Source organism: Podarcis vaucheri, assembly GCF_965113315.1.
Source record: "Podarcis vaucheri genome assembly, chromosome: 10".
NCBI classification, from domain to species: Eukaryota; Metazoa; Chordata; class Lepidosauria; order Squamata; family Lacertidae; genus Podarcis; species Podarcis vaucheri.
In genome coordinates, this window is record NC_138748.1 from 28,200,372 (window position 1) to 28,225,879 (window position 25,508).

A 25,508-nucleotide genomic window follows, 5' to 3' on the forward strand; every position below is an offset into this window, starting at 1 on the left:
CTCCCCTTGGGTTCCCATTGGTTAGTCATTTTATAATTAGTTAATCCTTTCCTTATGAACCCAGTATGATGTCACTCACCTAGGAGGGCAAACGCCACAACAACTATACCTAAGTCTTTGTTCTCTGTGAGTTGGCAAACTTGTGTTTGGGCTGGATCATTCAAACTGCAGGGGAAACTTGATGTGGAAGAATATAAGAGGTCAGGCAAGAACCTTTCTCCAAGACACTTTAGTTTTCTATGTGCAGGCATTTTATTTCTGTGGGTGAGAATTCCATTATGTAAGCCCCAAAATGCAATTTGAGGTGGTATAGCCCAGAGTGAGAACAGGTAGAAATAAACCACCTTGATAAGAACTACAGCCAAGCTTTGTAATAGGAATAATAGAATTCTAGAGTTGGAAGGGGACCCCAGGGATCATCTAGTCCAATCCCCTGCAATGCAGGAATCTTTTTGTCCATTGTGGGGCTCGAACCCACAGCCTTGGGTTTAAGAGTCTCATACTCTACCGATTGAGCTATCCCCATGGGTCTTAGTAAGGTTATGCATATTTCTGAATGTTCTGTATGAAACTACTGATCCTAATTGGTAGGTATAAATTATAGAGCTTATTTGTACAGGGCCACATTAGAAATTAGCAACATATCTGTTTTGTCTCTTGCTTACTAATGGTCTATAACCGCCAATACAATGTAACTCTTGGGAAACAAAGAAGTGTGTTTGTGTCTCTCTCCCCCCGCCCAATTTCTGTGTTCTGATAACTGTATTTCTTATTGATCCGCTTATATAGAATGGAACAGGGTTGCATCCAACTAAGTTTTATTCAAAATAGACCCATGAAATAAATGGAACTAATTTAGTCTTGTCCATTAATTTCAACAAGTCTAACTGACATTGAAAACAAGCTATTGCAATGAATAAAGACATCAACATCTGATCGTGCCAGCATCTGATCCTGTCTTAACAAATATGAAGAAAGAGCTGGTGTAGTGACAAAAGTAACCTGCAACTCTACAGATCTTGTTGGACTACAGCTCCCATCATCCATGGCTGTCTGGCGCTGATGGGAGTTGAAGTCCAGCAACATTTGAGGGCCACAGATTGCCCACCCTTGGTTAGAGTATTGGACTAGGCCTGAGGAGACCCAGGCTCAAATTTCTACTCATCCATGAAGTTAATTGGCTAACCTTGTGCCAGTCACTATGTCTCAGTCTTTCTTACCGCGCAAGGTTATTGTGAAACTAAAAATGGGAGTGGGGAGAGAATCATATTCACTCTCCAGATTTCCTTAGTGTAAGGGCAGCAGATAAGGCTGGTGACAGTGCTCTCTAAAGATCTCCCTTCAGGTGTCTTTTGACTGACAGGTTCTGAATCAAGCCCACTGGTTCCAGTGTAACAGCAAAAGAAGACAAAGATACCAAAGCACTAATCAGCAATAAATAGATTATGTATTAAATATTATAAGGGGGTGCAATTCTCATGAACAGCATGAATACAAGATGGCATGAGGAAATGCACAATTGGAGGTGAGGGGAAATCATTGCTAATTAAAAAGAAAGGAAGCAATGTATGCTTTATGCACATTCAAGATCCTAGGACGCACCAATAAAAATTAAGAGAGGGAAGGGCTCCTGGGCAGCATGAAATAAAATGGAGGAATGTGCTGTGTGAGTTGATTATGTATTGAGTAACCTAAAGGATTCTAAGCAGCGAAGTCCTTGCTTATACCACCGCCTTGTGGTTGCCAATCAGTGGTGAGAAGGTGTTTCTTCAGCAGCAATAAGCAGTTTGGAATAGTATCTGGAGGCTCTTGGTTGAGAGGCGGGGGCGGGGGAGAAGCACAAAGTGGAAACCAAAGTTTGCCTGTATGTTTGGCACACAAACCAAAATTTGGGTTCTACACAACAGTTAGCACACCCCTGTAGTGTAAAATAACAGTGGGGAGGGGGGCAGTTGAGTGACCCAACAATCAATTCCTATGTACAGTGTAACAAAGGAAAAACGACAATGACAAAACTGAGCGTATAGGTTGGAATTCACACTAAGGCACAACAGAATATTCCCCCCTTTCCTCCTCTGTGCATCCCTATGTCTTTTGTAAGGTTCTCCCACAGAGAGCACAGGACCAAAAGAATGGCAGGGAAGTCCTGTTATTTAAGCAGAAGTCATTCCGGTCATGCAATTATATAGTGCATATTTTTCTAGAATTTTACATGTGGCTTTTGAAAGAGCAGCAGTGTCTACTCAAGATGTGGGGTTGTTGCATCTAATGTTTGTCATACTCCGAGTAAACCCACTGAATTTATTGGCCGTGGCTCACTTAATTTTAGTGGGTTTGCACTGAGAAGAACTTAGTTAAATGCAACGCATAACTTGTGCGCTCATGCATATGGAGGCTAGTGCACTGTACATGCTCACTGGAACTTCTCCGCTGGTTCCAGAAAAAACAAATTCTGTAATTAGAATTTTCTGCGTTTCCTTAAAATAGTGAACTTTTAAAATTGCAGTCTTTGTCCATGGAGTTTTCTTGGCAGGGATACTGGAGTGGCTTGCCGGTTCCTACTCCAGGTGGATCACGTTTGGTCAAAACTCTCCACTATGACCTGTTCATCTTGGGTGCCCTGCTCGGCGTAGTTCATAGCTGTCTCCTGCGAAATCTCTATGTGGGACAAGAAGCTACAGTTAGAACTGGATATGGAACAACTGATTGGTTCCAAATTGGGAAAGGAGTACGGCAAGGCTGTATATTGTCTCCCTGCTTATTTAACTTATATGCAGAATTCATCATGCGAAAGGCTGGGCTGGATGAATCCCAAGCCGGAATTAAGATTGCCGGAAGAAATATCAACAACCTCAGATATGCAGATGACACAACCTTGATGGCAGAAAGTGAAGAGGAATTAAAGAACCTTTTAATAAGGGTGAAAGAGGAGAGCGCAAAATATGGTCTGAAGCTCAACATCAAAAAAACGAAGATCATGGCCACTGGGCCCATCACCTCCTGGCAAATAGATGGGGAAGAAATGGAGGCAGTGAGAGATTTTACTTTCTTGGGCTCCATGATCAGTGCAGATGGTGACAGCAGTCACGAAATTAAAAGACGCCTGCTCCTTGGGAGAAAGGCGATGGCAAACCTAGACAACATCTTAAAAAGCAGAGACATCACCTTGCCAACAAAGGTCCGTATAGTAAAAGCCATGGTTTTCCCAGTAGTGATGTATGGAAGTGAGAGCTGGACCATAAAGAAGGCTGATCGCCGAAGAATTGATGCTTTTGAATTATGGTGCTGGAGGAGACTCTTGAGAGTCCCATGGACTGCAAGAAGATCAAACCTCTCCATTCTGAAGGAAATCAGCCCTGAGCGCTCACTGGAAGGACAGATCGTGAAGCTGAGGCTCCAATACTTTGGCCACCTCATGAGAAGAGAAGACTCCCTGGAAAAGACCCTGATGTTGGGAAAGATGGAGGGCACAAGGAGAAGGGGACGACAGAGAATGAGATGGTTGGATGGTGTTCTTGAAGCTACTAGCATGAGTTTGATCAAACTGCGGGAGGCAGTGGAGGACAGAAGTGCCTGGCGTGCTCTGGTCCATGGGGTCACGAAGAGTCGGACACGACTAAACGACTAAACAACAACAAAAATTGCAGTAGTTTAACGTTTTGAATTGCCGCTTAACATCATCCGCTTCACTCCGATTTTCATTCTGCTCTTTTATAAGCCTTTGTTTGATTTAAAGGCATGCTTTTAAAGAGACAGATGGGACTTTGCAAGCTATCTGAAACCTCCCTTTGAATGTTAAAATTTACAGCTTGCCTGATAAAATGCACCTGTTCAGTGTTTGTTTCAATATGGCTAGAAAGCGCATTGCCTTCTGTCCCAGGGATATCTTAATTTCTTAAAATGTTGTTACGAATGTTAGCTTCAGAATGCTGCTGCCTGTTGCCTTCACCCCAGGATGGTATTTATTCCAATATGCCAGCATGTTAACTTGGGAACTAGGAGACAAAAGGATTAAGTAGCAGGCTTTATATTGCTGTTGCTTCTGCTCAATACGATATTGACTGGTGTTTCCATTTAAGAAATAATCCACTTTCTGCACAATGATTATTTTGTTTCTATTTTATATTGACCGGTGGTAATTGCTTATTCAGTTAGCCTCCTTGAGCATGTCAGTAGATAAAGGGTGTGGATACTGAATCTACTAAATTACTTCATATTGGAATTGGACATTTGCAGATTCCGTTCCATCATGCAAAGTCAATTTAATTCAGGAAATAAAAACAGGGCTGACATTAGAGTGTGTGCTTGAATTTAACAATGTAAAAGCCCTAAAGGGAGCTTCTGCTGAAACCTTATTCCCTGTTTCCCCCCCACTTTCTTTAGGATCTTCATCGAACTGGATGCAGTTCTTACTGTGGCCAGGAGGCAGAGCAAGACAGAGTGGTATTAAAACGTGTTTTACTGGCTTACGCCAGGTGGAACAAATCTGTAGGATATTGTCAAGGCTTTAACATTCTGGCTGCCCTCATTCTTGAAGTAATGGAAGGCAACGAGGGAGATGCTTTAAAAGTGAGTAATGCTACTGAGCAAGGTGTTTTTTTCTACCTGTATTTTGAAAATTTTCTGTCAGAATAGTTCGGCAGTGGAGATGAAGTCCCCCGAAGCAGGGTGTGTGTGTGTGTGTGTGTGTTTTACACAGGAATGCAAGGGATTTTGAGTTAAGTCCAGTCAAAGGCGATTATGGGGTTGCAGGGCACATCTTGCTTTCAGGCCGAGGGAGCTGGCGTTTGTCCACAGACAGTCTTCCGGGTCATGTGGCCAGCCTGACTAAACCGCTTCTGGCGCAATGGAACACCGTGACGGAAACCAGAGCGCACAGAAATGCCGTTTACCTTCCCACTGCAGTGGTACCTGTTTATCTACTTGCACTTTTTGGTGTGCTTTCGAACTGCTTGGTTGGCAGGAGCTGGGACAGAGCAACAGAAGCTAACCCCGTCGTGGGGATTCGAACCACCGACCTTCTGATTGGCAAGCTTAAGAGGCTCAGTGGTTTAGACCAGCCTTCCTCAACCTGTGGATCCCCAGATGTGGTTGAACTACAACTCCCATCACCCCTAGCTAGCAAGGCCAGAGCTCAGGGATGATGGGAGTTGTTGTCCAACAACATCTGGGGACCCACAGGTTGAGAACCGCTGGCTTAGACCACAGCACCACCTGCTTCCCTTTACCTTTACCTTGAATACAAGTAGATAGAGAATTGCATGGAAATAATTCGTATTCAACCACAGTGATTCCGCGGGACCCTTACTAGCTGCTAGCCTTTTCTGCTTTGTTTTCAGATTATGATTTACTTAATTGATAAAGTGCTGCCTGACAGCTATTTTGTCAATAACCTCCGAGCGCTATCTGTCGACATGGCCGTGTTCCGAGACCTCCTGAGAATGAAACTTCCTGAGCTGTCTCAGCATTTGGATACTCTGCAAAGAGCTGCCAACAGGGAAAGTGGAGGTAGATGCCGGCACAGATGCCTTCCAATTGTTTTCTTTGTTAGTTTTCTGTTTCTTTGCTCCTATAACATTTCTTTGCCCTGGGAGCCTTTAGAACGCATCTGATCACGAGGCTAAAAAATATATTAGCCTGTTTAAAACTTAACAAATGTTTGAGGTGAAACATTATTATTATTATTATTTATTAAATGTGTATACCCATCCTTCATCTGAAGGTGGTCCACAACATAAATATACATAACGAGAACACAAAATACGTAATGAAAACAAGAACAAAACAAAACCAATAACATTCCCCGGACAAACATATTTAAAATGACGTAGAATGTTAATCAGCCAAAAGTCTGGTTAAAGAGAGAAGTTTTTGCCTGGCGCCTAGTGATATGTAAGGAAGGTGCCAGGGGAGCCTCCCCAAGGATAGCGTTTTACATGTGGGGAGCCACCACAGAAAAGGCCCTTTCTTGTGCTGCCATGCTCTGGGTCTCTCATGGACGAAGGGCCTCAGATGATTATCACAGGGCCCTCATATATTTTTTTGTATCAGATTTTTTTAAAAATAGCAAACATCATAGTGAAAATAGTAATAACTGTTCCAGTTGGGGTTACTGGTTTGAGAGAGAATCTGTTCTTTGCTGCTGTGTTAATTTACATTTTTAAGGTATCTCCTGCATTTTTTCTTAAATGCTAAATTATGACTGAACTGCTTCAGAAAGACTTCTTGTCTTGAAAAGCAGCATAAGAAAGTTCAATAAATAATTGATCATCGTTGCAGAGTTAAAAGATGCTAAGAGAGTGCTGGGCAATTGGACAAACCATTCCATTGAAAATTGGGATACTACGGAGTTTGACATGCAAATACTGATACCTAATCCCACTTACTTGTTGTATTCAGGCGTTGCTTGCAGGCTTCCCATAAGCATCTCGTTGGCCACTGTGAGAATAGGATGCTGGACTTTGGCCTGATGAAGCAGGGTTCTTTTTATGTAAAAGAGAGGAAGAGATGGGTTGATGGAAGTAGACATGCAAGTGTAACAGAGTTTATTGTTACACTCCTGATCCAATCACCTCCCACACCGCTGTTCAGTTTATGATACCAATTCAGAAGGCTTGGGGGTAAAAATCCTACCAGATTCCGACATTAGTAAAAGCTGAGCAGTTCCATAGAGGAATGTTACTAGCATATTATCCATTGTGTTTTGCTTCCTTGGATCTATGGCAAGCCGAAAAATGAATGAAATGGAATCATTTGTTGTTACTGCAGTTCTGTATTTTTCTTCCTTACGGGTTGTGTTAAGATAAACACTTTCAGGGAATAGCTGTGGATCTGTTCTGTTTTTTTTCTGTTTCAGGCGGTTACGAACCCCCACTCACGAACGTCTTCACTATGCAGTGGTTCCTGACCTTGTTTGCTACATGCCTTCCTAACCATACAGTTCTAAAAATCTGGGATTCTGTGTTCTTCGAAGGGTCGGAAATTATACTGAGAGTAGCGCTGGCTATTTGGGCAAAGCTGGGAGAGTAAGTATACTTTCAGCCTACGCCTAAAGGAAATGATACTGAATAGTTGTTTGGAGGGTTGGAAGTACTAGATGAAATGGTATTGAAGTTCTGACAATGATGCCCATTCTTTTTTCCTTCTCCATCCCAGTTGACCCATATAGCGTGCCTTGCGATCCAACTATGGTGGTGAGGCAGCAGCTGACATTGCTCCTAAAACATATCCCAGAAGTTGAATGGCCCTCCTTAGTGATTGATATACAGTCATACCTTGGTTCTCAAACAGAATGCATTCTGGGAGTATGTTCGATTCCCGGAACCGTTAGAAAATCAAGGCGCTGCTTCCGATTGGCTGCAGGAGCGTCCTGCAGCCAATCGGAAGCTGCTGAAGCAGCGCTGGACAACCGGCTTCCGAAAATCGTTCAAAAACCAGAATGCTCACTTCCGGGTTTCGATCATTCGGGAGCCAATTTGTTCAGGAGCCAAGGTACAACTGTAACTGGATCATGTACAACATTACATTTACCATATTGGTCCGAATAAAAGCAGCACTTTTTTTCCAAATTCCGCCTGTGCAGAATATAAGTGTGGCTTATATTCACGACCTTACATGGCACAGCTCCCCCCTTGTCAAGTGCAAGTAGATAAACAGGTACTGCTCCGGCAGGAAGGTAAACTGCGTTTCCGTGCGCTGCTCTGGTTCGCCAGAAGCGGCTTAGTCATGCTGGACACATGACCCGGAAAAACTGTCTGCGGACAAACGCCGGCTCCCTCAGCCAGTAAAGTGAGATGAGCGTGCAACCCCAGAGTCGTCCGCGACTGGACCTAATGGTCAGGGGTACCTTTACCTTTAATGGGAATATTATGGGGTTGGATCCAGACTTTGCTGCAGCCAGTGGAGAGGTATCTTTGCTAGTTGCAACCAGCACTACTTCTGACACTGTTTGATGGGGTGGGAGGGAGCCTTCTGTTGAATCAGAAGCCTTGCATGGAGGGAGGATTCCTGTCCACAAAAGGCGACCTGGATCCAACCTGCAAAATTTACACAGGCTTTTTGTCCAGGAGAGGCGCCCTCTAACTGAAGAGGAGGGGTGCTCACTATTTGCCAGGTTCCCCTCCCTCAAATGCAACTCTTGGTGTCCTCCTCCCCAAAATCAGCTCCAGAGATTTGTGGGACCCTGCAGAAGAGGCAAGGGGGAATCGGCAACAGTTCCTTCCCCTCCTCTTCCATTAGCAGAGGTGTCTGCTGGATCAAAAGCCCTTTTGTTGAGTACAAGGGAGTTAATTGAATTCCACCCAGAGTGTTTGCAGCTCTTAATGAAAGTCTAAGAAACACCCTGGTAATTGAATAAACTAATTATATTCAAAGGATTATTTTTTTAAAAGAAGTGTGTTTATTTTGGGACAAGTTCTAACAAATATTCTAGTGGCTGTCAAGAACAGTTGATTAAAAAAGCTAATAGCAAGGGCTTTAGGAATCATTTCCATCTCTTGTGAAGTACTTGAAAAAGCTTTCTGAAATAAAGTACTAAGACACATAAATTCAGATTTATGCTTTAAATAATAATAATAATAATAATACTTTGAACAACTCATTTCTTTTCCCAGTTAGTTACATTCAAAACAAAAAGACCCAGTCCTTTCGTGAACAAGTTTTTGTCATTGACTTCAAGGGTAATTGCAAGCAGAAGCCTGCTAGTTCAGCTGGAAAATGTTTTGCTGGATTGCATTATTGCTTCTGATCTCCTCTTCTGATGCCCACATATTTTGCTTTCCTGAAGAGCCAGTTTGGATGCAAAAGCTGTCCCTGAAATAAGACAAAAAACTAATTAAGTGCTACTTTCTAAATGCAATTAACACTAATCATGATTTAAAATTTTTCCATAATAGGCAAACAGTTTTCATTTGACTTCGTCTTTCGAAGAACAATTAGATTTTTATTTTATGTCCCATGAGCAGAATTTGCTCATGAGATGTTCCTGTTGCTAGGGTAGGGTAGGCAATTCTTGGTGATTTCCCAGTTCACCCCTGAAAGTCTGCTCTGAAAGGATCAAGAACGGTGTGGGAGGTTTGTGGAGGGCTGTAGAAGGAAGGGGAAAGCTGTGAACATTGCTCTCTGACTTCTCCTTACAGTTGTTGGAACCTCTGCTGGATAAGACTTCCTTCTATACAAGGAAGGAGCCCTTCTTTTCAAGGATGGGCAACTCAGAATCCAAGCCAAAGGCTACTCCAGCTTGACATATATTGTTAAGACCCAATAATAAACACTGAGCAGTGCAGTATAGCTGCAGTGAGGTATCCACAAATGGTACCTCTGTTAGGCATTACCATTATCTTCTCATATTTAATGCATTTCTACCTTTCCCTACTTCCATCTTCTAGCCTGAAAGGAACTCTCAGTGGTAGCTAATTGAGAGAGATATTTGTTCAGAGCCCCCAATGACTTCCATAACTGAGTGGAGGCGTGAACCTATATTTCTCAGCAACAAGCCCAATGCTCTGGTTCCCAGAATATAAGGCAGAATATTGGATAATTCATTTCCTGCACTGTGGTGTTGGGAACCAAAAGGACAGTTTCAGGCACTGCATATTTGCAGAAAACTGAATGTCAAATAGTTTCAAGACCATATAAGTTCTTTCAGATATTCTAGAGCACTGGTCTTTAACCGCTGAATTGCAACCCATTCTGGATGAATCCCTAGCCAGAATTAAGATTGCCAGGGGAAAAAATCAACAACCTCAGATATGCAGATGACACAACATTGATGGCAGAAAGTGAGGAGGAATTAAAAAACCGTTTAATGAGTGTGAAAGAGGAGAGCGCAAAAAATGGTCTGAAGCTCAACATGGCCACTGGGCCCATCACCTCCTGGCAGATAGAAGAGGAAGAAATGGAGGCAGTGAGAGATTTTACTTTCTTGAGCTCCATGATCACTGCAGATGGTGACAGCAGCCATGAAATTAAAAGACCCCTGCTTCTTGGGAGAAAAGCAATAACAAACCTAGACAGCATCTTAAAAAGCAGAGACATCACCTTGCCAACAAAGGTCCGTATAGTTAAAGCTATGGTTTTCCCAGTAGTGATGTATGGAAGTGAAAGCTGGACCATAAAGAAGGCTGATCGCCGAAGAATGGATGCTTTTGAATTATGGTCCTGGAGGAGACTCTTGAGAGTCCCATGGACTGCAAGAAGATCAAACCTATCCATTCTTAAAGAAATCAGCCCTGAGTGCTCACTGGGAGGACAGATCCTGAAGCTGAGACTCCAATATTTTGGCCACCTCATGAGAAGAGAAGGCTCCCTGGAAAAGACCCTGATGTTGGGAAAGATGGAGGGCACAAGGAGAAGGGGACGACAGAGGACGAGATGGTTGGATAGTGTTCTTGAAGCTACCAGCATGAGTTTGACTAAACTGCGGGAGGCAGTGGAAGACAGGAGTGCCTGGCGTGCTCTGGTCCATGGGATCACGAAGAGTCGGACACGACTAAATGACTAAACAACAACAACAAAAGTAGGTCACAGCTTGATTCCAGGTGGATCACAACAGGTGCACCACCACCATTTACTTCTTAAGGGTATATGAAATATGATGTTGATCTGATGGTGCCACAGTTTCTTTTGCAGCATCCTGCAGTTCAGAGTCTCTTGTTTCCGTTTATATAGGTATTATTTAGTTTGTAATCCAGGGAGGTAACAGTATATTGAAAACATAGGACCAGACTATTGAACTGTTGTCTATGTTTTTATACTTGAATATCTTTGGCTACTGAAATAGTTTTGTGTTGCTTCTAGAAAATACTCAGGTTTAGAACTGAGTGCTCAGGTGGAAAGGTTACATCCACCTCGGGTCCTCCTCTAATACAAGGACACAAAGATAAATTATGATGATCAAAGCCAACCTGATATTTATTTCAAATAGATCTTTGTCAGGGTCTGCTGTTGCTTATCTTCAGAAGCTCATGGTGAGATTGCAGTTTTCAGAGTTAAACTGGCAATCTGAAATAGAAGATGCTGCATGAATTCTAAGTCATGATAATTTTCATTCCTTTGAGGCACATGGACTGTTGTCTTGAATCACTATCTTGTTGTCCTTTCTTTGACCTCTCAAGAGCACCCTAAAGAGTTCAACTGTCTACAGATCAATCACATGCTTACTAAGAAAACACCACATTGAAGGGGGGAAATAATCATTCCTCTGTGGAAGTCTAAAGAAGGGCAGGGAAGCTTCAAAAGCAGCTCTCATCAAACTGGAACTGTGCAAATATTAAACAACTATGTCTCTATGGGGACGCGGGTGGCGCTGTGGGCTAAAGCCTCAGCGCCTAGGGCTTGCCGATCGAAAGGTCGGCGGTTCGAATCCCCGCGGCGGGGTGCGCTCCCGTTGCTCGGTCCCAGCGCCTGCCCACCTAGCAGCTCGAAAGCACCCCCGGGGGCAAGTAGATAAATAGGTACCGCTTACCAGCGGGAAGGTAAACGGTGTTCCGTGTGCGGCTCTGGCTCGCCAGAGCAGCGTTGTCACGCTGGCCACGTGACCCGGAAGTGTCTTCGGACAGCGCTGGCCCCCGGCCAATAGATGTGAGATGGGCGCACAAACCCCAGAGTCTGTCAAGACTGGCCCGTTCGGGCAGGGGTACCTTTACCTTTACCTTTATGTCTCTAAAGCGTTCTATCTAAATTTTATCTAGGATGTACATGTGTAGAGACAACTGTCTAGCCTCTCCTTTAAATTGAATGGTTACTACCCTTTCCTTTGGAAATTTCCCAGGAATGTTTTTGGGACCCATTTACTGGCCTGCTGCTTAATAACAGATGGTTCCCTTGCTGATGTAGAGATTAAACAAAATTTCACAAAACACTGGGGAGTTGCATAGACACTGCAATAAGGAAATAACTGAACGGAAACAGGACTAGTCCTTTCCTTCCTACACTTAAGGTTGAAGTCCTATCAAACATTTGGTAACACTTCCCTCTCCTTTCCCTTTGCTCTGTGTGCTGAAATTGCTTCCTACTCCTAGCATAGTTAGTCAGTGTGATCATAGTTCATCATAGATGGCTGGCTTTTAAAGAGCGATTGCTCTAATTCTAAACTACAAAATGGTTTGAATCACTTTCAGTTGGATTACTGAATTAGAATCTGCTTTTTTTCTTCTTACCGTGTTAGTTCAAATTTTATAAGTGTTCTGTTTTTTATGATTTTGAGCTGCTTTGAGAAAAGTGGCGTAAGAAATAATGTAAATAAATAATTGCCACAGCCGGAATTAAGATTGCTGGAAGAAATATCAACAACCTCAGATATGCAGATGACACAGCCTTGATGGCATAAAGTGAGGAGGAATTAAAGAACCTTTTCTTGAGGGTGAAAGAGGAGAGCGCAAAATATGGTCTGAAGCTCAACATCAAAAAAACGAAGATCATGGTCACTGGCCCCATCACCTCCTGGCAAATAGAAGGAGAAGAAATGGAGGCAGTGAGAGATTTTACTTTCTTGGGCTCCATGATCACTGCAGATGGTGACAGCAGCCACGAAATTAAGAGACGCCTGCTTCTTGGGAGGAAAGCAATGACAAACCTAGACAGCATCTTAAAAAGTAGAGACATCACCTTGCCAACAAAGGTCCGTATAGTAAAAGCTATGGTTTTCCCAGTAGTGATGTATGGAAGTGAGAGCTGGACCATAAAGAAGGCTGATCGCCGAAGAATTGATGCTTTTGAATTATGATGCTGGAGGAGACTCTTGAGAGTCCCATGGACTGCAAGAAGAACAAACCTCTCCATTTTTAAGGAAATCAGCCCTGAGTGCTCCCTGGAAGGACAGATCGTGAAGCTGAGGCTCCAATACTTTGGCCACCTCATGAGAAGAGAAGACTCCTTGGAAAAGACCCTGATGTTGGGCACAAGGAGAAGGGGACGACAGAGGACGAGATGGTTGGATAGTGTCTTCGAAGCTACAAACTGTGGGAGGCAGTGGAAGACAGAAGTGCCTGGCGTGCTCTGGTCCATGGAGTCACGAAGAGTCGGACACGACTAAACGACTAAACAACAACAACAACAACAAAATCACACACAAATAGGGTGCTTTAACACTGGGATACTTTCAAGTGTGACAAAGAAATAGTGTTGTATTTTCACTTTTTATGTTTGCATGATGCTGAAGCACAGATTAATAGCCTGTTCTCTAATTAGAGCTATTTGTGGATATCTGTCTACTAATATCACTAGTGTTAAGCTGTTTATAGCTGTTTATGTGTGTCCCCCTCTCTCCAAATAACTGATTACGCACTCTATATTTACTCAGAAATATAACATGTTGTTTAGATAATGGAAATGTTTGTGTTGCGATGCAGGCAGATAGATTGTTGTGAAACTGCGGATGAATTCTATGGCACCATGGGAAAGTTAACCCAAGAGATGCTGGAAGGCGACCTGATTGATAGCAATGAACTCATGCAGGTTAGTAAGTATGAACTACATTAAGGTGAAACTAGGGTGGAATAAAGGGACGTGGGTGGTGCTGTGGGTTAAACCACAGAGCCTAGGACTTGCTGATCAGAAGGTCAGTGGTTCGAATCCCCACGATGGGGTGAGCTCCCGTTGCTCGGTCCCTGCTCCTGCCAACCTAGCAGTTCGAAAGCATGTCAAAGTGCAAGTAGATAAATAGGTACCGCTGCGGCGAGAAGGTAAATAGCGTTTCTGTGCACTGCTCAGGTTCGCCAGAAGCGGCCTGGTCATGCTGGCCACATGACCCGGAAGCTGTACGCTGGCTCCCTCGGCCAATAAAGTGAGATGAGCGCCGCAATCCTAGAGTCAGTCACGACTGGACCTAATGGTCAGGGGTCCCTTTACCTTTACCTTTACCTTTAGGGTGGAATAATCTTGCTCTGGTTGGACAAAGCTCACGTTTTTTCAAGGTATTAAAAATATCCGAAAGGGACGCTGTAGCTCAGTGGTAGAATATCTTCCCTGCATGCAAAGGTTTTCATATTCAGCCCCTGGCATCTTCTGTTAGGACTGAGAAAGACTCCTTTATAGAGCTGCTGCCAGTAAGCAAATATAGTATGAGCTAGAAGGTCTGACCCTCTATAAGGCAGCTTACTGGGTTCCTGTGTTCAGAAAAGGAAGAAAAAAAACAGTTCCAAAATTATAAAGTGTTCTCTGAAATCTAATTGAAGCAGAGTGTTCTATTACTGTTAATAACAAGTCAACCTTGTACAGTTCGCTTTTCATCCAACTTTGGCAAGAACTTTAAAGACAGGGAAGGAACCTTATGAATAATGCAAATGTGCTGTACTTTTAAAATACAAAGCAGTGGCTGCCCACATAGCTCTCGAAATAGGTTTGTACAATACTGAGAAGAGTGCAACGAATGTCAGTATCAAACTGCTTCCTTCTCTCTTATAAATTGCATTTCAGTGATTGGTTTGATGTGTGAATTCAAGATATGGGGCAATATTCAACTAAGTTTTACTCATGGCAGACTCGTTGAAATTATTGAGCTTATGTCAGCCATGTTCACCGATTTCAAGGGCTCTGCTCTGTGAAAAACTTAGCTGAACTGCATTTGTCATAATAAAGCTGTTCCAGCTTAGAGAGGTTCCGGGTTTACAAAGGTATGAGTCATTGTGGTATAGTGGTCAGAGTGCTGGAATTGAAACCCAAGAGACCATGGTTTCAATCCCCACTCAGCCATAAAGCTCCAGTGGGTGACCTTGGGCCAGTTTCACTCTCTCAGCTTACCTCACAAGGTTGTTCTGAGGATACAGATGGAGAGAAGGAGAGCTATGGGTACCACCTTGAGCTCTTTGGAAGAAAGATGGGATAGAAATGTAACAATAAGGAGTAAGCATGGACCAATGGTACCAAATAGTATGGGAAACAGCCCTACTAGAAAAATCAACCAATAAACTGAAACTGACACGGGGACAAACAGAAGAAGATGCCTTTACCCTGGTGTGGCTCCCCTTTATCACATACACAGCCCAACAAGACAATGACAATAATCCACCAACAGCATACAAATCAATATGGCTAACCTGATCCAAAACACCCACCCACCCCCCTCACACATGAAAACAAAGATCACCACAGCCAATCACAAACAAACAACTACACCCTAGGCCAGGGGTCTGCAACCTTTAAGACAAAAAGAGCCACTTGGACCCGTTTCCGAAGAAAAAAAAACTGGGAGCCGCAAAACCATTGCGACATTTAAAACAAATATAACACTGCATATATTGTTTCTTACCTTAATGTCCGATCTGACAGCGGGCGGGAAGGTGACATTGGGACGGTGTGTGACTAACACATGCACTGCCCCCATGCGACATCACAGCCAGTACAGCGCCCGCCACAATGGGGAGTGTCGGGGCGCACAATGCACCTCCTCCCCTTGCTACTATCCACCCTGGAGCCGCGGCAAAGGTGTAAAAGAGCCACATGCGGCTCCGGAGCCGCGGGTTGCAGACCCCTGCCCTAGGCCAACCCCAACCTCTCTCCCCACCAAAGGAACACAAGTGAACAGCACAAGCAATGCTGACACCAAACCCTACATACATTAAGCATAACAGAAACATTACCACCCTACCCCACCCCCACCCATCTTCCTTCCCTCCACCCCTTCTTTTTTTCCTCCCCCTAATGTCTCAACAAATGAAACAGATTTGTAAAAACGTTACATGGAAAAAATATGAGAGACATTACATTTACTTCTGTAAAACAAGAAAATCTTTAATAATTAAAAAAAAAGAAATGTAACAATAATTGGCAGATAGCATTGAGTATTAAAGGAAGCCTGCCTTCAGCCATGTAAGATAGCCCACCAAGATGCTTAATAAATCACCTATTTTTTGCTGTTTGGGGGAGGATTTTTTTAAAAAAGGAAGGTACAATATATGGCTGTAGTGTTATGTTCAGCTTGGTGGGCTGTGAATATTGGTTCCCCCACCCACGCAGAAGTAGCCATATCAGTCTGTTGCAGCTAAAAGAGAAGGGGACAGGAACGTGTAGCTCTGTTTATAACCTAAACCTCTGGAAATTAGCAACATGCAGAAAAATAATAATGGTACAATTTCATTCAGAGGTTTCATATGGAACAGATTTCTATTGACATAAAGGGTATAAATGATTTTCAGGTTCTGCTACAATTCTTCTCCCAAAGGATAGCATTGTAGGAATACAGTAACGATGCAGGTGAAAGTGATCAAACTCCAATGGGGGGGGAGATATGTGGGGGCTAGGGTCTGTTCCCACGCTTGCCAGGTGTTGTGCGGACTCGCAAAACGGAAGAGATGTTTTATGTTGTTGGAGTTTTTGTGCACACTTCTGACTGAGGCAAAAGGAATCTCATCTCCAGAAGGGCTTAATGTTTCATTGCTTGCACTGCATCAGGGCAATGTGGTGTCCCGTTTCCCCACCACCACCTTCAGGCAAGAAGTATAGCATCAGTTTCTATGGTAGCTTTTGTGTATTAAGTACAGGCCAAGCAGACTCACTCATTCTTTATTCATTCAGAAACGCGCCTTAATTGAGAGACTTTTGCCCTGTGCTAACGCTCCCAGAGAGTGCATATGGCAGCACTTCTTTTTTGGCAAAGCAGACGTTTGTGATTATTTCCACCCTTTGTTCACTTTCTTGCTTTTGTGTCACGGTAGCAATAAAGAATTCTTCCAACATCTGTTAGTTCATAATTTCTGTTTGGAGTGGGTGCAGAGAGGACAGAAGTTGCAGTTTGGCAACATCCGCAGGACCATAGATCAACCACACTTGCAGCAGAGATGGTTTAAATTTGCACACACTGCCTTGAAAACAAATGCCTTAGAATGCAGCGAATGATTGCATTTGCGCGAGTTTCGCATGCATGTCCTTGTTATCTTTTCTGCCTGATTCAAACAGTTCTCTTACGTTTCCAGCGAGACAGTCATCTTATTTCCTGTAGGAAATGTATGTTCCATCACAAAAAAAACAAACCTTTCACCTTTTGTTTCAGTACATGAGGAAATACATTGCCTAATCCTGCAGCCATCCTTTATTTGAGTTATGGACAGCTGCTTTGAAAAATTAAAGGAAAAGGCACTGATTTTAAAAGCTTGTCTCTTTCTTTTTGCCCCCTAGACTGTTTATTCTATGGCCCAGTTCCCTTTCCCACAACTAGCAGAATTACGGGAGAAATATACATACAACATTACTCCTTTTCCTGCCTCAGTGAAATCAGCTTCAGGGTAAGTCTGTCTTCACCTCTTGCCAGTACCATATATTGTAATCCAGGCAAGATCTGTATATAAAAGGGACAAACGTAGATGATTATGTATCTTGAGCCTGGTGAACTGTTCAGTTTATTATAGATGCATTTGCAAGTCCAGGTCAGCAATGTGTCTGTGTGCTTTCCTTTTGCAGATGGCTGGGAAAAATTAGAGACAGTGATGAGGAGAACGACCTTGATGATGAAGATTCCATAGCTAGTGTCATTGGTTGCCTTGGGCCATTCAGTGGGTTTCTAGCCCCAGAACTACAGAAGTATCAAAAGCAATTCAAAGGTAAAGAATGTAAACATTACAGCATCACCATAGGAGCCTCTTCCCCCCATGGGTTTATCTTGCAGTTCTCCTATGTAGTTTAGAGGCCGGCAGATTACCATCCCTGGGCATCAGCCTTTAATCAAATGCTCGAAGGACAAACCATGCCATTCCGTGGCCTATGAGAGGCCTATAGGAGCATTTGATTAATATGGCCCATTCCATTTTTATCTGTATTGGATTTAAAATGGTTTTTACATATGTTTTTATTACTGATTTTTTAAATAGTTGAGTCACATTAGGCTGTTTCATAGGAAGTGCTTCATAGGTGAAATATAGCTGTCTCTTTGGTGCTGATCACAGTACAATCAAACCTCGGCTCCTCAACAGCTCCATTTTCGAACAGTTTGGCTCCCAAACACCAAAAACCCGGAAGTAAATGCTCTAGTTTTTGAACATTTTACAGAAGCCGAATGTCCGGCGCAGCTTCTTCTGAGTGCAGGAAGCTCGGGTACAGGCCGGTAACAGTTTCATGTTGACTACTGCTGATCTTTTGAGATTTTAAATTTGTCAGCCGTTTAAATGCAAGTACAGTGGTGCCTCGCAAGATGAAATTAATTCGTTCCGCAAGTTTTTTCTTCTTGCGAGTTTTTCGTCTTGCGAAGCACAGTTTCCCATAGGAATGCATTGAAAATCAATCAATGTGTTCCTATGGAGACCGTCCGGGGACAGAGGGGAAGCACCGCGCACCTTCCCCTCTGTCCCCGGACCTGTTTAAAGCAAGGGGTGGCGGGGAGAAGATTGCTTCTCCCCGTTGCCTGCCCCGCAATCTCCGGGGACCTGTTTTAAAGCAAGGGAAGGGGCAGTGGGGAGAATCGCTTCTCCACGTTGCCGCCCCTTGGTTCAAAAGGGGTCCGCGTGCGCCTTCCCCTCTGTCCCCTCTTTTGAAGCAAGGGGCGGAGGGGAGAAGATCGCTTCTCCCCGTTGCCGCCCCTTGGTTCAAAAGGGGTCCGGGGACAGCGGGGAAGATGTGCTGTGCTTCCCCGCTATCCCCGGAGCTTGCGGGGCAAGCTTCATTTTGCGAAGCAAGCCCATAGGGAAATGCGTCTTGCGAAGCAGCTAAGAAAACGAAAAACTCCTTCGTCTAGCGAGTTTTTCGTCTTCCAAGGCGTTCGTCTTGCGGGGCACCACTGTACAGACAATGCCAGGTTATTGAAATCCTCTGCTCATGTAAGGCAGGGATGGGGAACCTGTGCCCCCCCAGGTGATTTTTGGATTGCGGCTACCTTCATCCCCAACCAGCAATGCCAGTGGTTAGGGGATAATGAGAGTTTATAGTCCAAACAGCATCTGGAGGGCTACAGTTTTTCCTCCCCCGATTTAAGGACGGTGGGGTTGCCATTATGTAATACATTCTGATGTGTTTCTCATGCTCTCTTCCTGCTATGCATAGATCATAATGAAGAGCAGAGTCTAGGTTCCAGCAATATTGCAGAGCTAAGCCCTGGAGCAATAGACGCCTGTCGGAGCGAATACCACGCCGCTTTTAACAGTATGATGATGGAACGTATGACCACAGACATTAATGCGCTGAAAAGGCAGTATTCACGGATAAAGAAGAAACAGCAACAACAGGTCCATCAGGTGTACATTAGAGCAGGTAAATCACTTGTGTTTGGAAGCGCAAGTTAGCTTCAGCTATGTGCATCAGAAAGCAAATCATGTTTTTGTGTATTCATTTATATATAGAAGACGAAAAGAATGAAATAGTTGGAAGGATCTCATCTGACTAAAGAGCATGTCACTTGTAAAGACGATGTTGATCTTTGTTTTTCTTTTGTTAGGGTCTGAAGATGATGACCCTGGGATTATGTTAGATCCCAGGGACCAGCCGAATAATGGTATTTAAAGATATCTATGCTAATCTTGGATACAATATTGGTTTCTCTGATTTTACTAACAGCTCTGGCATCCTTGGACTTGGGGTGAAATGTTCTGAATTCCCAATTGGATGGACAGTGATTTGGCATCAGAACTATCAACAAATTACAAAGATTATATATGAATTGGCTGGACTTAGATCAAATACGTTTCAATGCTGATTTAGCATAAAGTGCACATAAAGTCACTGCTGATCAGTAAATACCCTTTGTGACAGTATTATCTGTGGGATGAACCATTTGGAAACTGAACTTTCACTTTACTGCTAGAGATGGGTCTTGCCTCCTAACAGTGGTGAGGTAATATGAGGAATTTTATCCCACACCTGACAGTACGGCCTACCTGTCCCAGGCTGGATTTTCAGCTCCATCTTTCATAGGAAATACCCCATGAAATGCAATTTTGAAAATCTAAGAAACATAGTATGCACACAACAGCAATGTGGCAAAACCAAATTGATGAAGGTTTTCATTTCCCAGGATTGCCAAAGCCCCTTTTCACTAACCTTAATCAATTGTCTCGTATATATCCTTTAGCACTCTCTCTCTCATCTCTCTGTGACTGGATATTCTGCTGGGAAATGGTCTGTCTTGGTTAAATTGCTGAATGTTCTTTCTATGAAATGGAGTATTTACCCAGCTGCTTGGTTATAGACACCTTTGTGTTGTCGTCAGGACGAGGCAGAGGCAGAAGGCAGAGTCTAGCATGCTATTCACATGATTTAGTAGTTAAACTAAATCAACCCATAGTATCTAATCCATCAATTTATTCATCTGTTGTGTATGTGTATAGCTTCGTAATATATTTAATTTCACATTCTTGCTTTCTTTGGTCTTTATTGCCTTGAAAAGAAGGCTTGGGTTAGGATCTTCATTTTTATTTGCTTGGGATAGGTGTTAGAGAAATTTGTAAAGAGTATCACTGCTGCTCAGTTAAACATATCTGAACTGTAACTTCAGTAGTAGAGTCACATAATCCTGACTGAAACTCTGGAGAGACACTGCCAGTTAGTGTAAGTGCTGAACTAGATGAATCAAGAGCCTGATTTGGTATTTGTAGCTTCCTATGTACCAGATGTTGGGACGCGGGTGGCGCTGTGGGTTAAACCACAGAGCCTAGGACTTGCCGATCAGAAGGTCGGCGGTTCGAATCCCCGCACCGGGGTGAGCTCCCGTTGCTCGGTCCCTGCTCCTGCCAACCTAGCAGTTCGAAAGCACGACAAAGTGCAAGTAGATAAATAGGTACCGCTCCGACAGGAAGGTAAACGGTGTTTCCGTGCGCTGCTCTGGTTCGCCAGAAGCGGCTTAGTCATGCTGGCCACATGACCTGGAAGCTGTGCGCCGGCTCCCTCGGCCAATAAAGCAAGATGAGCACCCCAATCCCAGAGTCATCTGCAACTGGATCTAATGGTCAGGGGTCCCTTTACCTTTTATGTACCAGATGTTTTCCCTTTAAAAGTAAACTAGTCCTACTTACCGAATGGCTTTCTTAGTTTTGAATCAACATTTTCCTTGCTTTCTTCAGGCTGCTAGATGCTCTGTTTCTTGTTGCATCCCCCCCCCCAGTCAACAGAAACAATGGAGCCTGCTATTAAGAAAGAGAGAGACATGAGAAGCACATGGTCAAATATCTGAGCCAGTTTTGGATTGGAAAATGCAGTGTATGGCAGGGATAGAAGAATCTTTCAACTTGTGTTCTCTCGGTTACTCATTTTTCTATTCTTAAATCACGTCCTCTACATTTCTGTAGCAATCTGATTCATGAAAACTGATCAACATTTTAATGCAAATTTCTCCTAATGAACACATTTTCATATTCGGTTTTGACCAATGCACACATTTTCGCAAGACATTTCCCCTCATATAATGCATTTTATGTCATTTTCACTGATGCATATTAATGTTCATGTGCACTTTCCCCTAATGTAATGCATTTTTAAAATAAAGGTTGATTGGAGAACACCACCACAAAATTCAGTTAAGTGCTAATTTTGAGGGATAGCTGTGTTTCTGTTCTCATATAATTTTCCTGAAAGTGCTAATTTGATAGATCTGCATTTAATTGCAACCTTAATTTAATTTCTCCCCCACCCGTATGTGTGTGTGTTTGTGTATCAGACTGGTCAGGTTTGCTTTAATGTTTGATCATTTGCCTTGCCTCATTCATGCTTCTTAAATGTTTGTTTTCTTCAGATAAAGGACCAGTTACTAGTCTTCTGCCCTCTCAAGTGAACCATTCTCCAGTGATCAACCACCTTCTGCTAGGAAAGAAGATAAAGCCGACTAACAGGTCTTCCAAAAATGCTATTATTCATGTTCCAAATCACGCAGGAGGCAAGATGTCCCCTAGTCCCCACGAAGATCTTAAAACAAAGCTCAACTCTCCTTGGCGCACTCACATGAGGGTGCATCGGAAGAATATAGCAAGAGCCAAAGGCCAGCTGGGCTATGGAGATACAATAGGGTTAATAGAAGAACAGAACGAAGGTGTGAAAACCAGTAGCCCCAATGGGGAAGAAGAGGCTGCAAGCAAATCTGAATCTATGGAAATCGAAGGCAGTGATTCAGATGCCCGGACTGCTGAAGGACAGTCTCCTGAACCAAGTTACAAAGATGCCAATGCCAACGTTAACGTATCAGCTGTTCAGCTGAAGCTCGAAGCCCTGGAACTTACCCAAAATGACAATGATGATGTTGAATCAGTATCGACTTCGTTCTGCCAAACACCTCTATCCGAGTTCCCGAATTCGCCCAGTGACAGTGGGACAGTGGCAAAATCTCCCCAAGCTGCCACTACTAAACCACAGGTCTTCAGTCCTTTTCCCAGTGTCAAACCTCTCAGAAAATCAGCTGCGGCCAGAAACCTAGGATTGTATGGTCCAACCGAGAGAACCCCAACTGTACATTTCCCACAGATGAGCAGAAGCTTTAACAAGCCTGCAAGCGGTAACAGCGGGTCAAAAAAACGATGATGTATATATATCGCTGGCACATCGTCATCATCATCTCAGTTTTTATTACGTGTGTGTTCGTTGTTCTGAAGGAGTTTCTGAATAATTTCATTTCTCAATTGAAATAAGGAAGATAAGTCGCAACTGGAACATAAACTGTATGATCAAAGATCTGTCTTTTTTATATATATAACGTGGAGTAGTGAAAGCACACAGTGCCACATACAGTTTTCATGTTCAAAAAATGAACATTGAATTTCAGCAATGAGAAGCTGTAACACGGCATTCGGTAGTGCAGTGGTAGGACAGTTTTCCTCCTGTCAGTTCATCAAGAAGACTACCACCTTTTATGGTTCAGTGGCTAATTATCAGAGCCTTGTAGCTGCCTCAATGAAGTACACTGAACTTCAAAATTTCAGGCAGATTAAAATATTTTTTAAAAAAACTGCTTCTGTATAATATATACGGAATATATTTGAGCAGCTGACACATTAGCTGTGTTTTAGCATTTTCCAATCGAATGCCACTGGTGTTACCTCCTTTAATTATTTTTGATATAATAATTATCACCTTAGGTCAGGTAAAAAGGGAAGTTGAAATGCTTTCTATGACTCGATCGTGGCTCCCTAAATTATGACCTTCAGTGAGTCATGGGACTGTCGGAATATATATTTAAATCTGTTAGTTAATTTATCACTCAAATTCCTAGAAGTATCTGGCATTAAAGACAAATCTTCCTTAGCCTTTTTGATAAGGTTAAGTCACTTTTCATGTTAACTGCTGGGCAGTGTTGTTCCACAGTGTATGTTAATTCCCTAATGTGTCAGCTTCCCGGCTGAGGAAAATTTATGGCTGTATCCTGATGATGTAAGATCGTCTTTAGTGTACTACTTAACTTTTTTCGGCCAGTGAAAGTTTTAGCAGTTTCCTGCAGATCTTGTCCCTTGCTTCTACATTTGAAGTGATATGATCTATGCCTAAGAAGCTTCAAGAGATTAGAGGTGGTTATCACTATGGTGTATTATCATGTAAACAATTGTTAAAATTCCAAAACTTGACAGTCAGTGTGGAGAAAGGGGTCTCCTGTTTCTCGGTCTCCAAAACACTGTGCAATCCCCCGCCCCCTTTCTAAAACATAGAATACTGCTGTGTAATAGTTTCAGTGTTCAGTGGGAATTAGTGAACAAACTAACTGTGTAGGCTTGGGGAAATTACAAACTCTGAAACAGTTTTAGATTTGTAAAATGAAGAGTAGGAGCCTCCCTCACAGGACAAATGTAAGGACTATAAGTGCTGTGCAAAGTTAAGTGCAATGAAAAATAGCACGTGCTGCCATAACAACAAGAGTCATTCTAGGGTAATAGACAGAAGTCTATTATCTACAGAAGATGCTGTCTATATCTGTCCTGTTCACAATAGCTGTGAGCATTAAGCCCAGGTGCTTGGAGGAAGAGTACACTGATGATGAATCAATCCTACTTACAATTTGTGGAGTTCTCAATTTGTGGAGCTCCCAAGTCTACACAGTCTTCCATTATCCTTTAGTTGAAGTTCTCTGAATGGGATGCATCTCATCCTGCAATCCACAGTTGGTTCAGGAAATGTATGACAACAAGAATCCTCCACGCTTCTCTAAGTAATAGCTCTTAGGCTGCAGTCCTGAACAGACTTACCTGGAAAGTAGGTCCAGTTGAACGCAGTGGAACTTAACTTCTGACATGCATGCGATTTTGCTGAATGTGTAACTCTTATGTTTTCAGTGAACAGATAAATCAGCACAGACGAATAAAGGATCAGTGCAGAATCTAAAGTATCATGCACCTAGATTGCTAACAAGTTTTGGTTTTCCCATGATTTCTGAGCAGCAGTCTACATGCTTCACAGCAAGCCAATTATGAACCTGAGGAAGGCTCAAAAACAAAAACAGTTTGTGATATGGCGCTAGGTGGGCGTACTTTTAAAAAGAAAAATCAAAAATCCTACTGTGTTGGCTTGTCCAATGTACTTCTTTGGGCCTCAGCTGCTGATTCTCCAGTATGATATAAAAGGCATAGGATTTGGCCCTCAAAACACTGACGCAAAACCAATTTGGAGTCCAACTTTATTTTGCAAACCTTTAGTTTCCTACCCTGAAAGACAATTATGTCCTTCGCCGTGTGAATTTTTCAGAGCTAATATTTTGTCCACATTAAATATTTCTGTAAAAACGATTCCCCCCCCCATTCCTAAAGGAGTAATGAAAGCAGTTAAAGACTAAGCTAAAATTATATCCAAGATTAGCAATTTGCAAACCCATAAAACATTCTGAAATTGCTTGACACCCCATTTACTCCAATGGAAAGCACTAGAGGGAATCTTATTTGGGATCTACCCTGTGCATGCACACAAGGCATTTCAGAGCTGTCTGACGCTGAGGTCAGTGTCTTATGTGGAATTCTGCATGGGTACTAGAGCCCTCACCTGTCTCTGCACATCAATAGGAACAGCTAATTTTGGCATGGTGTATCTACCTTTACATTATTATGATAGGTCGTTCTGGACTCATCACTGTTGCCACCTGAGTGATGCCGGTAAGAAACTGAAATAACTTACTGGGTCTGTCTGCCTTTTGTGCGCTGTGATTTAAGATACTTTGGTGTTAAACTTTGTATCTTTGATGTATACAATGTACTATAGATATTGTAACATTATAAATATATACAGGATAATATATACAGGATGTATGAAATGGTGTCTTTGTCGGAGAAGTTTTATCTGTGTTTGTGTCTGAGTCTAATGGGTATAGTTGATGCCATTCTCTGTCTTGTAGATTAAATAGGACTTACCAATAATGCATTTTAAATATTAATAATAATGAGTTGTCTCCAATTTCTTGCAGTAAGGCAGGGTTTCCAAATCTCAAATATTTTTAACAAAACAAAAATGCACAGCCCATGATTATCCATGCTGTGTGCATGATCTGCAAATGATCTCTTGTAGATAAATACCGTATTTTTTGCACCATAACACTCACTTTTTTCCTCCTAGAAAGTAAGGGGAAATGTCTGTGCGTGTTATGGAGGGAATGCCTATGGGTGGCATGCCTACGGATTTTCCTCCTCTAA

The 25,508-nt window shown here is 42.8% G+C and overlaps 1 protein-coding gene across 5 annotated transcripts in view; it reads left to right on the forward strand.

Moving 5' to 3' along the window:
• The window catches only part of TBC1D30 (TBC1 domain family member 30), a 47,340-nt gene extending 22,205 nt beyond the window's left edge, over positions 1–25,135 (forward strand). For 3 of the 5 annotated variants that reach the window (XM_082239586.1, XM_082239584.1, XM_082239587.1), the window contains 9 exons: positions 4,384–4,569; positions 5,340–5,508; positions 6,857–7,025; positions 13,350–13,455; positions 17,113–17,219; positions 17,395–17,534; positions 18,967–19,173; positions 19,358–19,414; positions 21,647–25,135. In XM_082239586.1, coding sequence (XP_082095712.1) covers positions 4,384–4,569; positions 5,340–5,508; positions 6,857–7,025; positions 13,350–13,455; positions 17,113–17,219; positions 17,395–17,534; positions 18,967–19,173; positions 19,358–19,414; positions 21,647–22,425 — 1,920 coding nt within the window. In that variant the 3' untranslated portion in view covers positions 22,426–25,135. The remainder of the gene's footprint in view (positions 1–4,383; positions 4,570–5,339; positions 5,509–6,856; positions 7,026–13,349; positions 13,456–17,112; positions 17,220–17,394; positions 17,535–18,966; positions 19,174–19,357; positions 19,415–21,646) is intronic. The other 2 variants (XM_082239583.1, XM_082239585.1) reach the window with 1 other exon arrangement.
• The last annotated feature ends 373 nt before the right edge of the window (positions 25,136–25,508 follow it).